This window comes from Scyliorhinus torazame, chromosome 10 (assembly GCF_047496885.1).
Source record: "Scyliorhinus torazame isolate Kashiwa2021f chromosome 10, sScyTor2.1, whole genome shotgun sequence".
Taxonomy (NCBI): domain Eukaryota; kingdom Metazoa; phylum Chordata; class Chondrichthyes; order Carcharhiniformes; family Scyliorhinidae; genus Scyliorhinus; species Scyliorhinus torazame.
Window position 1 is genome coordinate 105681135 of NC_092716.1, and position 15220 is coordinate 105696354.

At 54.8% G+C, this 15220-nt stretch overlaps 1 protein-coding gene across 2 annotated transcripts in view; it reads right to left on the minus strand.

The window, feature by feature from the left end:
• elmo3 (engulfment and cell motility 3) overlaps positions 1–15220 on the minus strand; it is a 248612-nt gene that overhangs the window by 80664 nt on the left and 152728 nt on the right. For both annotated transcript variants that reach the window (XM_072518566.1, XM_072518567.1), the window contains exons 12-14: positions 13312–13443; positions 12411–12515; positions 9093–9201 (exon numbers count right to left, since the gene is read on the minus strand). In XM_072518566.1, coding sequence (XP_072374667.1) covers positions 9093–9201; positions 12411–12515; positions 13312–13443 — 346 coding nt within the window. The remainder of the gene's footprint in view (positions 1–9092; positions 9202–12410; positions 12516–13311; positions 13444–15220) is intronic.

Genomic DNA, 15220 nt, shown 5'->3' on the forward strand with positions numbered 1-15220 from the left:
TTTCAATGTCCCGGCTCACTCAGCTCCCGCGCTGTTTTCACTGTCCCGGCTCACTCAGCTCCCGCGCTGTTTTCAGAGTCCCTGCTCTCTCACCTCTCGCGCTGTTTTCACTGTCCCGGCTCACTCAGCTCCCGCGCTGTTTTCAGAGTCCAGGCTCCCTCAGCTCCCGCGCTGTTTTCAAGGTCCCGGCTCACTCAGCTCCCGCGCTGTTTTCAGAGTCCCGGCTCACTCAGCTCCCGCGCTGTTTTCAATGACCCGGTTCACTCACCTCTCGTGCTGTTTTCAGACTCTCGGCTCCCTCAGCTCCCGCGCTGTTTTCAGAGTCCCGGCTCACACAGCTCCCGCGCTGTTTTCAATGTCCCGGTTCACTCACTTCTCGCGCTGTTTTCAGAGTCCCGGCTCACTCAGCTCCCGCACTGTTTTCAATGTCCCGGCTCACTCAGCTCCCGCGCTGTTTTCACTGTCCCGGCTCACACAGCTCCCGCGCTGTTTTCAATGACCCGGTTCACTCAGCTCCCCCGCTGTTTTCACTGTCCCGGCTCACTCAGCTCCCGCGCTGTTTTCACTGTCCCGGCTCACACAGCTCCCGCGCTGTTTTCAATGACCCGGTTCACTCACCTCTCGCGCTGTTTTCAGACTCTCGGCTCCCTCAGCTCCCGCGCTGTTTTCAGAGTCCCGGCTCACACAGCTCCCGCGCTGTTTTCAATGTCCCGGTTCACTCACTTCTCGCGCTGTTTTCAGACTCCCGGCTCCCTCAGCTCCCGCGCTGTTTTCACTGTCCCGGCTCACTCAGCTCCCGCGCTGTTTTCAGAGTCCCTGCTCTCTCACCTCTCGCGCTGTTTTCAATGTCCCGGCTCACTCAGCTCCCGCGCTGTTTTCAGAGTCCCGGCTCACTCAGCTCCCGCGCTGTTTTCAGAGTCCCTGCTCTCTCACCTCTCGCGCTGTTTTCACTGTCCCGGCTCACTCAGCTCCCGCGCTGTTTTCAGAGTCCAGGCTCCCTCAGCTCCCGCGCTGTTTTCAATGTCCCGGCTCACTCAGCTCCCGCGCTGTTTTCAGAGTCCCTGCTCTCTCACCTCTCGCGCTGTTTTCAATGTCCCGGCTCACTCAGCTCCCGCGCTGTTTTCAGAGTCCCGGCTCACTCAGCTCCCGCGCTGTTTTCAGAGTCCCTGCTCTCTCACCTCTCGCGCTGTTTTCACTGTCCCGGCTCACTCAGCTCCCGCGCTGTTTTCAGAGTCCAGGCTCCCTCAGCTCCCGCGCTGTTTTCACTGTCCCAAGGTCACTCAGCTCCCGCGCTGTTTTCAGAGTCCCGGCTCACTCAGCTCCCGCGCTGTTTTCAGAGTCCCTGCTCTCTCACCTCTCGCGCTGTTTTCAGACTCCCGGCTCACTCAGCTCCCGCGCTGTTTTCAGAGTCCCGGCTCACTCAGCTCCCGCGCTGTTTTCACTGTCCCGGCTCTCTCACCTCTCGCGCTGTTTTCAAAGTCCCGGCTCCCTCAGCTCCCGCGCTGTTTTCAAAGTCCTGGCTCACTCAGCTGCCGCGCTGTTTTCAGAGTCCCGGCTCACTCAGCTCCCGCGCTGTTTTCACTGTCCCGGCTCACTCAGCTCCCGCGCTGTTTTCAACGTCCCGGTTCACTCAGCTCCCGCGCTGTTTTCAATGTCCCGGCTCACTCAGCTCCCCCGCTGTTTTCACTGTCCCGGCTCACTCAGCTCCCGCGCTGTTTTCAGAGTCCCGGCTCACACAGCTCCCGCGCTGTTTTCAATGTCCCGGTTCACTCACCTCTCGCGCTGTTTTCAGACTCTCGGCTCACTCAGCTCCCGCGCTGTTTTCAGAGTCCCGGCTCACACAGCTCCCGCGCTGTTTTCAATGTCCCGGTTCACTCACTTCTTGCGCTGTTTTCAGACTCCCGGCTCCCTCAGCTCCCGCGCTGTTTTCACTGTCCCGGCTCACTCAGCTCCCGCGCTGTTTTCAGAGTCCCTGCTCTCTCACCTCTCGCGCTGTTTTCAATGTCCCGGCTCACTCAGCTCCCGCGCTGTTTTCAGAGTCCCTGCTCTCTCACCTCTCGCGCTGTTTTCAATGTCCCGGCTCACTCAGCTCCCGCGCTGTTTTCACTGTCCCGGCTCACTCAGCTCCCGCGCTGTTTTCAGAGTCCCTGCTCTCTCACCTCTCGCGCTGTTTTCACTGTCCCGGCTCACTCAGCTCCCGCGCTGTTTTCAGAGTCCAGGCTCCCTCAGCTCCCGCGCTGTTTTCAATGTCCCGGCTCACTCAGCTCCCGCGCTGTTTTCAGAGTCCCGGCTCACTCAGCTCCCGCGCTGTTTTCAGAGTCCCTGCTCTCTCACCTCTCGCGCTGTTTTCACTGTCCCGGCTCACTCAGCTCCCGCGCTGTTTTCAGAGTCCAGGCTCCCTCAGCTCCCGCGCTGTTTTCAATGTCCCGGCTCACTCAGCTCCCACGCTGTTTTCAGAGTCCCTGCTCTCTCACCTCTCGCGCTGTTTTCAATGTCCCGGCTCACTCAGCTCCCGCGCTGTTTTCAGAGTCCCGGCTCACTCAGCTCCCGCGCTGTTTTCAGAGTCCCTGCTCTCTCACCTCTCGCGCTGTTTTCACTGTCCCGGCTCACTCAGCTCCCGCGCTGTTTTCAGAGTCCAGGCTCCCTCAGCTCCCGCGCTGTTTTCACTGTCCCAGCTCACTCAGCTCCCGCGCTGTTTTCAGAGTCCCGGCTCACTCAGCTCCCGCGCTGTTTTCAGAGTCCCTGCTCTCTCACCTCTCGCGCTGTTTTCAGACTCCCGGCTCACTCAGCTCCCGCGCTGTTTTCAGAGTCCCGGCTCACTCAGCTCCCGCGCTGTTTTCACTGTCCCGGCTCACTCACCTCTCGCGCTGTTTTCAAAGTCCTGGCTCACTCAGCTGCCGCGCTGCTTTCAGAGTCCCGGCTCACTCAGCTCCCGCGCTGTTTTCACTGTCCCAGCTCACTCAGCTCCCGCGCTGTTTTCAGAGTCCCGGCTCACTCAGCTGCCGCGTTGTTTTCACTGTCCTGGCTCACACAGCTCCCGCGCTGTTTTCAGAGTCCCTGCTCTCTCACCTCTCACGCTGTTTTCACTGTCCCGGCTCACTCAGCTCCCGCTCTGTTTTCAGAGTCCCGGCTCACTCAGCTCCCGCGCTGTTTTCAACGTCCCGGCTCACTCAGCTCCCCCGCTGTTTTCACTGTCCCGGCTCACTCAGCTCCCGCGCTGTTTTCAGAGTCCCGGCTCACACAGCTCCCGCGCTGTTTTCAATGTCCCGGTTCACTCACCTCTCGCGCTGTTTTCAGACTCTCGGCTCCCTCAGCTCCCGCGCTGTTTTCAGAGTCCCGGCTCACACAGCTCCCGCGCTGTTTTCAATGTCCCGGTTCACTCACTTCTTGCGCTGTTTTCAGACTCCCGGCTCCCTCAGCTCCCGCGCTGTTTTCAGAGTCCCTGCTCTCTCACCTCTCGCGCTGTTTTCAATGTCCCGGCTCACTCAGCTCCCGCGCTGTTTTCAGAGTCCCGGCTCACTCAGCTCCCGCGCTGTTTTCAGAGTCCCTGCTCTCTCACCTCTCACGCTGTTTTCACTGTCCCGGCTCACTCAGCTCCCGCTCTGTTTTCAGAGTCCCGGCTCACTCACCTCTCGCGCTGTTTTCAGAGTCCCGGCTCCCTCAGCTCCCGCGCTGTTTTCAGAGTCCCGGCTCACTCACCTCTCGCACTGTTTTCACTGTCCCGGCTCACTCACCTCTCGCACTGTTTTCACTGTCCCGGCTCACTCAGCTCCCGTGCTGTTTTCACTGTCCCGGCTCACTCAGCTCCCGCGCTGTTTTCAGAGTCCCGGCTCACTCACCTCCCGCGCTGTTTTCACTGTCCCAGCTCACTCAGCTCCCGCGCTGTTTTCAGACTCCCGGCTCCCTCAGCTCCCGCGCTGTTTTCAAAGTCCCGGCTCACTCAGCTCCCGCGCTGTTTTCACTGTCCTGGCTCACTCAGCTCCCGCGCTGTTTTCAGAGTCCCGGCTCACTCAGCTCCCGCACTGTTTTCAATGTCCCGGCTCACTCAGCTCCCCCGCTGTTTTCACTGTCCCGGCTCACTCAGCTCCCGCGCTGTTTTCAGAGTCCCGGCTCACACAGCTCCCGCGCTGTTTTCAATGTCCCGGTTCACTCACCTCTCGCGCTGTTTTCAGACTCTCGGCTCCCTCAGCTCCCGCGCTGTTTTCAGAGTCCCGGCTCACACAGCTCCCGCGCTGTTTTCAATGTCCCGGTTCACTCACTTCTCGCGCTGTTTTCAGACTCCCGGCTCCCTCAGCTCCCGCGCTGTTTTCACTGTCCCGGCTCACTCAGCTCCCGCGCTGTTTTCAGAGTCCCTGCTCTCTCACCTCTCGCGCTGTTTTCAATGTCCCGGCTCACTCAGCTCCCGCGCTGTTTTCAGAGTCCCGGCTCACTCAGCTCCCGCGCTGTTTTCAGAGTCCCTGCTCTCTCACCTCTCGCGCTGTTTTCACTGCCCCGGCTCACTCAGCTCCCGCGCTGTTTTCAGAGTCCAGGCTCCCTCAGCTCCCGCGCTGTTTTCAATGTCCCGGCTCACTCAGCTCCCGCGCTGTTTTCAGAGTCCCGGCTCACTCAGCTCCCGCGCTGTTTTCAGAGTCCCTGCTCTCTCACCTCTCGCGCTGTTTTCAATGTCCCGGCTCACTCAGCTCCCGCGCTGTTTTCAGAGTCCCGGCTCACTCAGCTCCCGCGCTGTTTTCAGAGTCCCTGCTCTCTCACCTCTCGCGCTGTTTTCACTGTCCCGGCTCACTCAGCTCCCGCGCTGTTTTCAGAGTCCAGGCTCCCTCAGCTCCCGCGCTGTTTTCACTGTCCCAGCTCACTCAGCTCCCGCGCTGTTTTCAGAGTCCCGGCTCACTCAGCTCCCGCGCTGTTTTCAGAGTCCCTGCTCTCTCACCTCTCGCGCTGTTTTCAGACTCCCGGCTCACTCAGCTCCCGCGCTGTTTTCACTGTCCCGGCTCTCTCACCTCTCGCGCTGTTTTCACTGTCCCGGCTCACTCAGCTCCCGCGCTGTTTTCAGAGTCCAGGCTCCCTCAGCTCCCGCGCTGTTTTCACTGTCCCAGCTCACTCAGCTCCCGCGCTGTTTTCAGAGTCCCGGCTCACTCAGCTCCCGCGCTGTTTTCAGAGTCCCTGCTCTCTCACCTCTCGCGTTGTTTTCAGACTCCCGGCTCACTCAGCTCCCGCGCTGTTTTCACTGTCCCGGCTCTCTCACCTCTCGCGCTGTTTTCAATGTCCCGGCTCACTCACCTCTCGCGCTGTTTTCAGAGTCCAGCCTCCCTCAGCTCCCGCGCTGTTTTCAAAGTCCCGGCTCACTCAGCTCCCGCGCTGTTTTCAGAGTCCCGGCTCACTCAGCTCCCGCGCTGTTTTCACTGTCCCGGCTCACTCAGCTCCCGCGCTGTTTTCAACGTCCCGGTTCACTCAGCTCCCGCGCTGTTTTCAATGTCCCGGCTCACTCAGCTCCCCCGCTGTTTTCACTGTCCCGGCTCACTCAGCTCCCGCGCTGTTTTCAGAGTCCCGGCTCATACAGCTCCCGCGCTGTTTTCAATGTCCCGGTTCACTCACCTCTCGCGCTGTTTTCAGACTCTCGGCTCCCTCAGCTCCCGCGCTGTTTTCAGAGTCCCGGCTCACACAGCTCCCGCGCTGTTTTCAATGTCCCGGTTCACTCACTTCTCGCGCTGTTTTCAGACTCCCGGCTCCCTCAGCTCCCGCGCTGTTTTCACTGTCCCGGCTCACTCAGCTCCCGCGCTGTTTTCAGAGTCCCTGCTCTCTCACCTCTCGCGCTGTTTTCAATGTCCCGGCTCACTCAGCTCCCGCGCTGTTTTCAGAGTCCCGGCTCACTCAGCTCCCGCGCTGTTTTCAGAGTCCCTGCTCTCTCACCTCTCGCGCTGTTTTCAGACTCCCGGCTCACTCAGCTCCCGCGCTGTTTTCACTGTCCCGGCTCACTCAGCTCTCGCGCTGTTTTCACTGTCCCGGCTCACTCAGCTCCCGCGCTGTTTTCACTGTCCCGGCTCACTCAGCTCCCGCGCTGTTTTCAGAGTCCCTGCTCTCTCACCTCTCGCGCTGTTTTCACTGTCCCGGCTCACTCAGCTCCCGCGCTGTTTTCAGAGTCCAGGCTCCCTCAGCTCCCGCGCTGTTTTCAATGTCCCGGCTCACTCAGCTCCCGCGCTGTTTTCAGAGTCCCTGCTCTCTCACCTCTCGCGCTGTTTTCAATGTCCCGGCTCACTCAGCTCCCGCGCTGTTTTCAGAGTCCCGGCTCACTCAGCTCCCGCGCTGTTTTCAGAGTCCCTGCTCTCTCACCTCTCGCGCTGTTTTCACTGTCCCGGCTCACTCAGCTCCCGCTCTGTTTTCAGAGTCCAGGCTCCCTCAGCTCCCGCGCTGTTTTCACTGTCCCAGCTCACTCAGCTCCCGCGCTGTTTTCAGAGTCCCGGCTCACTCAGCTCCCGCGCTGTTTTCAGAGTCCCTGCTCTCTCACCTCTCGCGCTGTTTTCAGACTCCCGGCTCACTCAGCTCCCGCGCTGTTTTCAGAGTCCCGGCTCACTCAGCTCCCGCGCTGTTTTCACTGTCCCGGCTCTCTCACCTCTCGCGCTGTTTTCAATGTCCCGGCTCACTCACCTCTCGCGCTGTTTTCAGAGTCCAGGCTCCCTCAGCTCCCGCGCTGTTTTCAAAGTCCTGGCTCACTCAGCTCCCGCGCTGTTTTCAGAGTCCCGGCTCACTCAGCTCCCGCGCTGTTTTCACTGTCCCGGCTCACTCAGCTCCCGCGCTGTTTTCAACGTCCCGGTTCACTCAGCTCCCGCGCTGTTTTCAGAGTCCCGGCTCCCTCAGCTCCCGCGCTGTTTTCAGAGTCCAGGCTCCCTCAGCTCCCGCACTGTTTTCAATGTCCCGGCTCACTCAGCTCCCGCGCTGTTTTCAGAGTCCCGGCTCCCTCAGCTCCCGCGCTGTTTTCAGAGTCCCGGCTCACTCAGCTCCCGCGCTGTTTTCACTGTCCCGGCTCACTCACCTCTCGCGCTGTTTTCAGAGTCCCAACTCGAGCAGCATTTGTACTCCTTGGCCTGGGCATGCTTGTTGCCAACACTTGGGTGTGAAAAAAACGGAAGCATAGGTGCAGGAGAAGGCCATTCAGCCCCTCGAGGCTGCACCGCAATTTAATGAGATCACGGCTGATCTGTGACCTAATTCCATATTCCTGCCTTTGGCCCATATCCCTTGATACCTTTGCTTAACAAAAGATTATCTATCTCAGATTAAAATTAACAACTGATCTAGCGTCAATTGCCATTTGTGAAAGAGAGTTCCAACCTCTACCTTCCTTTGTGCTTGGAAGTGCTTCCTAATATCTCTCCTGAATGGTCTGGCCCTAATGTTTAGACTATTCCCCCTAGCTCTAGAAACCCCAACCAGTGTAAACAGTTCATCTTCATCTACCCTTTTGCTGTTGATATTTAAAATATATATATTTTATTACAAACCTGTATCAAAACAGGTTACAGCACATATTCACCCCAGAAAACATACTTCCTAGCAATTCACTAAACAGTCTGTACAAATTTACCCCCCACCCCCCTTTTCACCCTCCTCCCTCCCACTTTAAAAATAAAATATTTTATTGCCATTTTCGATTTTATATACAGTTGCATTTCATGTACGTTATTCTACAGTACATCAGATTCTTTGTACCTATTTACATTTTATAACCATCTGTCTCGACCCCCCCCCGCTGCCCGAGTGCCCCCTTGGTATCCTCCCTGACCGCTCGGGATGGTGCCCCATTTTACTTCCGCTCTCGCCGGCCCCCCCCCCGTTCCCTTTGTTCCCCTCCAGTTCCCTCCTCTTCTCCCGCCCCTCCCCCTGGGTTGTGTATTCCTGTCAGTCCTCTTCTAATCTTTTAATTTTTTTTCTTTCTAGTTATTGTTGGCCTCGAACAGGTCCTGGAACTGCCCTCATGCTTTAAGGAAGCCTTCCTCCGACCGTCGGATGGTGTGTTTCATCTTCGGATGAAATTCGGTGGAGAAATTCCGCCAGGTCAGCGAGCCAGTCTGCAGCTGTGGGTGGTGCTGCCGATCGTCAGCCGAGCAGGATTCTCTGGCGTGTGATTAGGGAAGCGAAAGCTAGGGCATCGGCCCTCATCCTCATGTGTAGCTCTGGCTGCTCCGATACCCCGAAGACTGCCACTATTGGGCATGGCTTCACCCTCACCCCCGCAACCTTGGACATTGCCTCAGAGAATGCCTCAGAGAAGGCTGTCCAGAATCCGACAAGTCTGGCGCAGGCCCAGAACATGTGGGCGTGGTTGGCCGGGCCTTTCTTTTTAGAAATGTTTAATTTTTTTTTAAATTTAGAGTACCCAATTCATTTTTTTTCCAATTAAGGGGCAATTTAGCGTGACCAATCCACCTACTCTGCAAACCCACGCAAACATGGGGAGAATGTGCAAACTCCACACGGACAGAGCCAGGATTGAACTTGGGACCTCGGCACCGTGAGGCACCAATGATAGCCACTGTGCCACCGTGCTGCCCTGTGCCGGGCCTCTCTGGCACCGTTCACATTTGTCCTCCACCTCCGGGAAGAACCTATTCATTCGGGTTGCTGTTAATATCTTGAAGACTTCGATCAGGTTATATTTCCCAGCACCGAAAGCCTCCTTCATTCCCTAGGACATTCACCTTAAGTTAGTTATTGATTTTCCTATTTAATCAAATGCTAAGCTAGTGATGGATTGCACGGATGTTACTTTTCTATTCCTGAAGGTGAAGGTTTTCCCACCAATATATCTGTTGGTTCAGCTGTTACACATGAAGCTGTGTAACAAGAAAAAGGTCTCTGGCCTACCAGGCCCATGCCAAGTCAACCAATTCAATTCTCGGGAGGGCAAAACTTCCCTTTCAGCGCTCCCGGCCCAGTTCCAGAATTTACCCAACATGCATTATTCACCTCACACGAGGTGCATTCCATGGCAAACTCCTCCAATGTCCCAAGGATGATTACTCTTCCTTTCTTGCTTTGGATAAATATCTGTCACCTCTTTACAGTAACTAACAGCAACACAGGGTCTTTGGTAAACGTACGTGGGTCTCCGATCTTCAATATCTCACAGAGAATTATGGTGAGCTGAATGCTTCCACGGCCGAATGGACACTCGTGCTTGTCTTCACGGCTGCTGTTCTCAAGGACAAACTGTCAAGGAGAAAGAGAGAGAATGTTTTTCCCCGATTTTGGAACTCTCTCCACTTCTCCAAAAAGCATTGGGTGATGGCTCTATACATTGGCTTCATTTCAGTGTCTGAACCAGGAGACCATTCTTGATATGTCATAACACAATGTTGTTCTGAACATACAAACAAACCTACACACAGGCCACGCAAGCATGCGCGTGCACACACACAGGCTTTATTGAATAGTCATAAGGAGAAAGAGGCCATTGGGCATGAATTGACGGCCATGCTGTGCTCTTAAAGCAGCTCGCCATGTATCTGATAGAAGTCCCATCCCGGGATCTACCCGGCTCGCAAAGCCACGTGAGAGTGGATTAGATCTCGCGGGACGTTGTCAATGTAAATCCTGCCCATTGTGGGCGAGATCACTTTTTTAGCAAATCGCATATTAGTCAGTGAAGGGGAGGGTTACCTTGGCGATCTATGGGAGAATTTTTCACGAGGATGTGGGCTGGGATTCTCCACTACCCGGCGGGGCGGGGGGTTCCGGTGGGCTGGAGTGGCGGGAACCACTTCGGCGTCGGGCCGCCCCAAAGGTGCTGATTTCTCCGCACCTATAGAGGCTAAGCCCTCACTGTGAGGGGCTAGGCCCGCGCCGGAGTGGTTTCCGCTCCACCGGCTGGCGTGGAAGACCTTTGGTGCCACGCCAGCCAGGGCCGAAAGGACTTCGCCGGCCGGCGGAAGTCCGTGCATGCGCGGGAGCACGTCAGCGACTGCTGACGTCATCCCCGCGCATGCGAGGGGGGGGGTCTCTTCCGCATCGGCCATGATGGCCGAGGCAGAGGGAAAAGAGTGCCCCCATGGCACAGGCCCGCCCGCGGATCGGTGGGCCCCGATCGCGGGCCAGGCCACCTTGGGGGCACCCCTCGGGGTCAGATCGCCCGGTAAGGTAGGTGCTTTGATTCACGCCGGTGGGACTGGCATGACAGCAGCGGGGCTTCGGCCCATCGCGGGCCGGAGAATCGCCGAGGGGGCCCGCCGACCGGCGCGATTCCCGCCCCCGCGGAATATCCGGTACCGGAGAACCCGGCGGGGGCGGGATTCACGCCAGCCCCCGGCGATTCTCCGACCGGGCGGGGGGTCAGAGAATCCCGCTAAGGGTGTCTCTGGAGGGGGTTAAAGTCAAGTGACAGGAGGAGCTATGGGTGGAGCTGCAGGAGGAGTTTGGTGTGAGGTGCTGCGGAGCTGAATGCCTCAATCCCATGCGCGAGACTGGGGTTAATGCAGCTAAAGGTAGTGCACAGAGAGCACCTAACAAAGTCGAAGATGAGCCGATTGTTTGAGTGGAGGATGTATGTGAGCGGTGTGGTTGGGGCCCCGCCAATCACGTATATCTGTTCTAGCCCTGCCCGAAGTTGGAGAAATTTTGGAGGTTGTTCTTCAACACCATGTTGCCAACCTTGCATGTGGATTTAGAGCCCCTCTGGGGGCCATATTTGGGGTATCGGACTTGCCAGAGTTGCAGACAGAGTGGGGGCAGATGTTTTGTCCTTTGTCTCATTGATCGCTCGCAGGCTGGTCTTGTTGGGGTGGAGGTCAGTTTTTCCATCCTGTGCCTCGGTGTGTCTGGGGGATTTAATGGAGTTATCGGACTTGGAAAACGCTAGGGTGGAGAGGAGGTGACGAGGTGGGGAGGTTGGTTACGGTGTCGGTTTTACTTTGTAATGTTGTGTGTTCTAAATGTTAAAATGTTAAAAACTTGAATAAAAATACCTTTTAAAAATCTGCATATTAAAGCAGGACAGCTGGTCTCACTTTAATGTGCAGATTCCAGACATACCCGAGGCGGAGGCTCTATCTCCTTCGTATTGGAGAACTCGGAGGAGCGCCATCAAGTACTGGCCTCCACAAATAGGCACCAGACAGAACGGCATGCATGGGGGTGTCCCAGGGGATTGGAGGCCCCCAGGTGCATGCACTTTGGGCAGGGTGGCAGTGCCACCTTGGTGCCAGCCTGGTGGTACTGAGGTGCCAGGCTGGCATTTTTTGTGTCGTGGCGATCCGGCCGGGGGTGCCCAGTGTGGGGTTGCGGGGGGGGGGGGGGGGGGTGGTTGGGGACCTCCAGAGAGAGATTGGGTTGCCATTTTAAAATAGCATCCCGATCTCTTGCTACAATGATGAGTTCCGGCGGGCGGAGCTCCGCAGTACACATAATGAGGCTATGTGTGGCCTTGGTTGCAGGTTCCCTGCTGAGGCCCCCTATCGAACGTGAGTGCCATTTTATAGTGTGTTTCTCGGCACTGTAAGCGCTGGGAAATATGCGGCTAAACGGGGACACAGTCCCATCGCTATGGGACTGTGTCCCCATTTAGTTAAATCCCTCCCGATGACTATTGCAGCCAAACATTATAGCCCCCCTGGTGGTCTGGCAGACACCAGCAACCTCCTACCCACAACAAAAAAGCTGGGAATGGGGTCTGGTCCCCTTGTGCTCTGCAGGCCTCAGAATTGTGCTGTATAGTTCTTTGAAAAACTGACCTATTGACTGAGCTGAGAGACAGAGAGAGGTGTGAGATGGAGAATTGCTCCAAGTAAGAAGCAAATGTCATTTAGTCAGTTGACCAGCACCAAATTGTGAAGGATCAGATCATTATCATCGGTCTACAAGGCCTCTAACCAGTTTGCCTTAGAAACGGAGAACCTTCCAGATCCAGTGAAGGCTTGTGATGAAGTCATAAATGTTTTTTCTGTGAGACGAGTGTATTTTTATTTCTCAGAGCCCGACCAGGTTGAATGCCCAACATTCTGCCATCTTTTTCCTGCTCCAATGTTCATCCTCATTCCCCTCCTCTCCCATTCTCTGCCGCAATGAGAATTCTGTGTACATGCTCTGTCTTCCCCCAAACATCCCTATTATACACCAACCCAATGGCAGGCACGCATGAAGGGGGGTCGGCAACAAGAAACTCCGGCCTATTCCCACCCCCGCCCAACTGGTTGGTAATTCTCAGTTAGGTTGTCTCCCACAACGGCGCATGAAAGATTCATCCATGTTTCCTCATGTGCCCAGCTCCCTTCTTGCACAGCGATAATTGCTCCCAATCCTATCTCCTACACTTTAAGGAAAAGGTTCCCTCTCAAATGGAAAGCAAAGAAGCTGACTCAGAGTGGCAGTCTAAGGGTTAAACAGTGTCAGCTGCTGGTTCTGACAGTGGGAGGGTTCCAACTTACCCGGTTATAGGCATCAGAGTGGTGTGAGGCAAAGTAGATCATGTTATCCAGTGGCAGCAACCCGGGAGGTGTTCGACTGAAGTCTAAGGAGGGATTGGCATTGTTCTGGAGGAGGAGCAGACAACAGGTTTACTGGGAGGAAACTGGTTGCATGAAGATATTCCTCGCTCGTGCGCTCTCTGTCCCCCGAAAGGCCTGCATCCTGTCGCAGTGCAGCCTTCACAGGAGATCGTCCCGCAGCTGTGAGCCTGGACAGTCAGTTCCACTCAGACCGCAGGAGGCCACACAGTCCCTGCTGCCATCACACAGCTTCACTGTTCGGTGTCTGGTCCAATAATGCACTAACAAACATGGCGAGACAAAGGTCATGGGTCAAGTGTTAGTGCTGAACCAATGGCCCTTCATTCAATACATTTCAGTCTCACTGTACAGTGCAAACGTAGAAATTTTGCTGCTAATTTATTGGCCAGATATTAATGTGGCCCCTTCGCAGAATTTAACAAAATAATACATTCCAATCATTAGACAACATGGAAATAGCGATTCAACTAAATTGACAAAGCAGTTTTAATTTGTGTGAAGAAGGTGGATTTGAGGAATCTTAGTGAATAAACACTACTGTTTTAGCTGCCAGCAACGCATTTCGGCGAGGACTTAACTGCAACTCAACTTGGGGAAAATGGAGCAAAATGGCTGGAATGTAGACAGGACAGAAAACCAACCACTTTCCCTTTGCTTGGGGGACATGATGTTGTAAGGATTTGACAATAACAGCAAATGGCACCAGAGTCTCAATCCATAAGGAGATTATTCAATTTAATTGGTGGAAGTCACCCAGTTAGATGAGAATCCTCAAACAACACAAGCTCCCCTTAAAAGAGAAAGAGATGCTCAAACTCACGGGGAAACCAAGCCTCCTGAACTCTCTGGCACACAAAGACTTTCGTCGGTCCGTGTTAAAGTTCCCGGTCAAGGTGTCAGCATCGGATTCGAAGGCAGCTTGGCGCAGACTGTGTACCATTTCCCTCTGCTCCTAAAAGGCAAAGGGACAACAATGAAAAGGTGGAAATTAAGCATGGATCAATAAGGCATTACGGGTCATTAGTAAAGCTAGGACTGGTGGGTGGGGGTGGGGGGTGGGGCGGGGGGGGGGGGGGGAGGAACGGGACAGCGGAGTGGGGGTGGGCCAGCCATCGGAGTGGGAGCTGATAGTAGCTTTCTCCATGGCAACACCCTGGCCAATCAGTGTCAACTCCAACCAATCAGCACCTTTTTCTCTTGTAGTATAAGTTGATCATTTGAAATTTGATAGTCTTGTATTTGTCCTGATAAGTAAGGGATGAAAAGCTTCAGCAACATGTCTCTTATTTCAGCAATATTTAAGTTCTGGACCAGGGAGATGCAACAATCCAGTTGAGGCCAATTCAGTATTTTAGGCAGGCTTACCATAACTTCCTTATACCTCCAGCCCTGCACCCACCCACTCCAGCCCCCTCCCCCACCACCTTTACTGTCTTTCTGCTTTCCTCCCACCAGAGTTAGGCATTTCACACTTCTCTGCCTCAGATTTCATCTGCCATTTGTCCGTCCATTCCCCAGATTGATTTTTTAAAAATTTAGAGTACTATTTTTTTTTTCAATTGAGGGGCAATTTTAACGTGGCCAATCCACCTACCCTGCACATCTTTTTGAGTTGTGTAGGTGAGACCCACGCAGACACGGGGAGAATGTGCAAACTCCACGTGGACAGTGACCCGGGGCTGGGATTGTACCCAGGTCCTCGGCGCCTGAGGTAGCAGTGCTAACCACTGCTCCATCGTGCCACTCAATTGCCAGATTGATAGCTGGCACTGTTTTGCTCTGTGCAGCCTGGTCAGATCTAGTACTTTACCAGAACTGCCTTGAATGACTAGGCCAGGACAAGAGTTTCCATATTTGAATTCAATTAGTGGCCCTGCTTGTACACCTCTGATGATCGGCTATCTGACATTTTCAGCCTTCCAATCCCTGGCCGGCTTCTTGGTAAGCAAAACAATGTTACCACAGTCCCAGAGGCCCATAGGCTGCTCTCACCTTTGCGAGCCAACTGGTGGCGATTTACCCTGAGGCTCATGTGAGGCAAGGTTGAGAAGGTGGGGCCTGATGTGTTGGGTGTTCTGGATCACAAACAGGTCACCAACACTGGAAGTGGTGCAACTCTATTTTATTATAAGGTTAACTATATTAACATACTTGAACTGTGGGTAAATGCAATACCAGCTTTAACTGTTGACCCTTGCCTAGTCCTAATCAGGTGATGCACTCAGCACATGGTGAATGTCTGTGTTGCAGGCTGTGAGCTCTGTGCTCTGAGCTGGCTGCTACTAGAATGCGCGGGAACTCTCCTGTCCCCTGTCTTTATAGTGCGTGTGCTCTCTGGTGATTGGCTGTGGTGTTGTGTATGTTGATTGGTCCCACTGTGTGTCCATCAGTGTGTGTCTGCACCATAATATACTGGTGTATATTATGACAGCCTTCACGAATAAGTTCAGCCAGTACGGTAATTGAAGCTGCGCTTGTCGGCATTGCTCCAATTAACTGTGTGCGTGCGTGCCATATAAAAGTGAAGGGGAGTGAGAGACAATTCCACAGATCTCAGGCGGTTTGCAAGTCACTGAATTACTGTGGTCCAGACTGAATCAAATTGGATGCTCATGACCATTATTGGATGATTCGATGGAAGTGATTTGCTCAGCACATTTTACAGATGCTTAAGATATGCGAGACGTTGGTGTAATGATTTTGAGCAGTTTGAAGGGAAATAGAAAAAT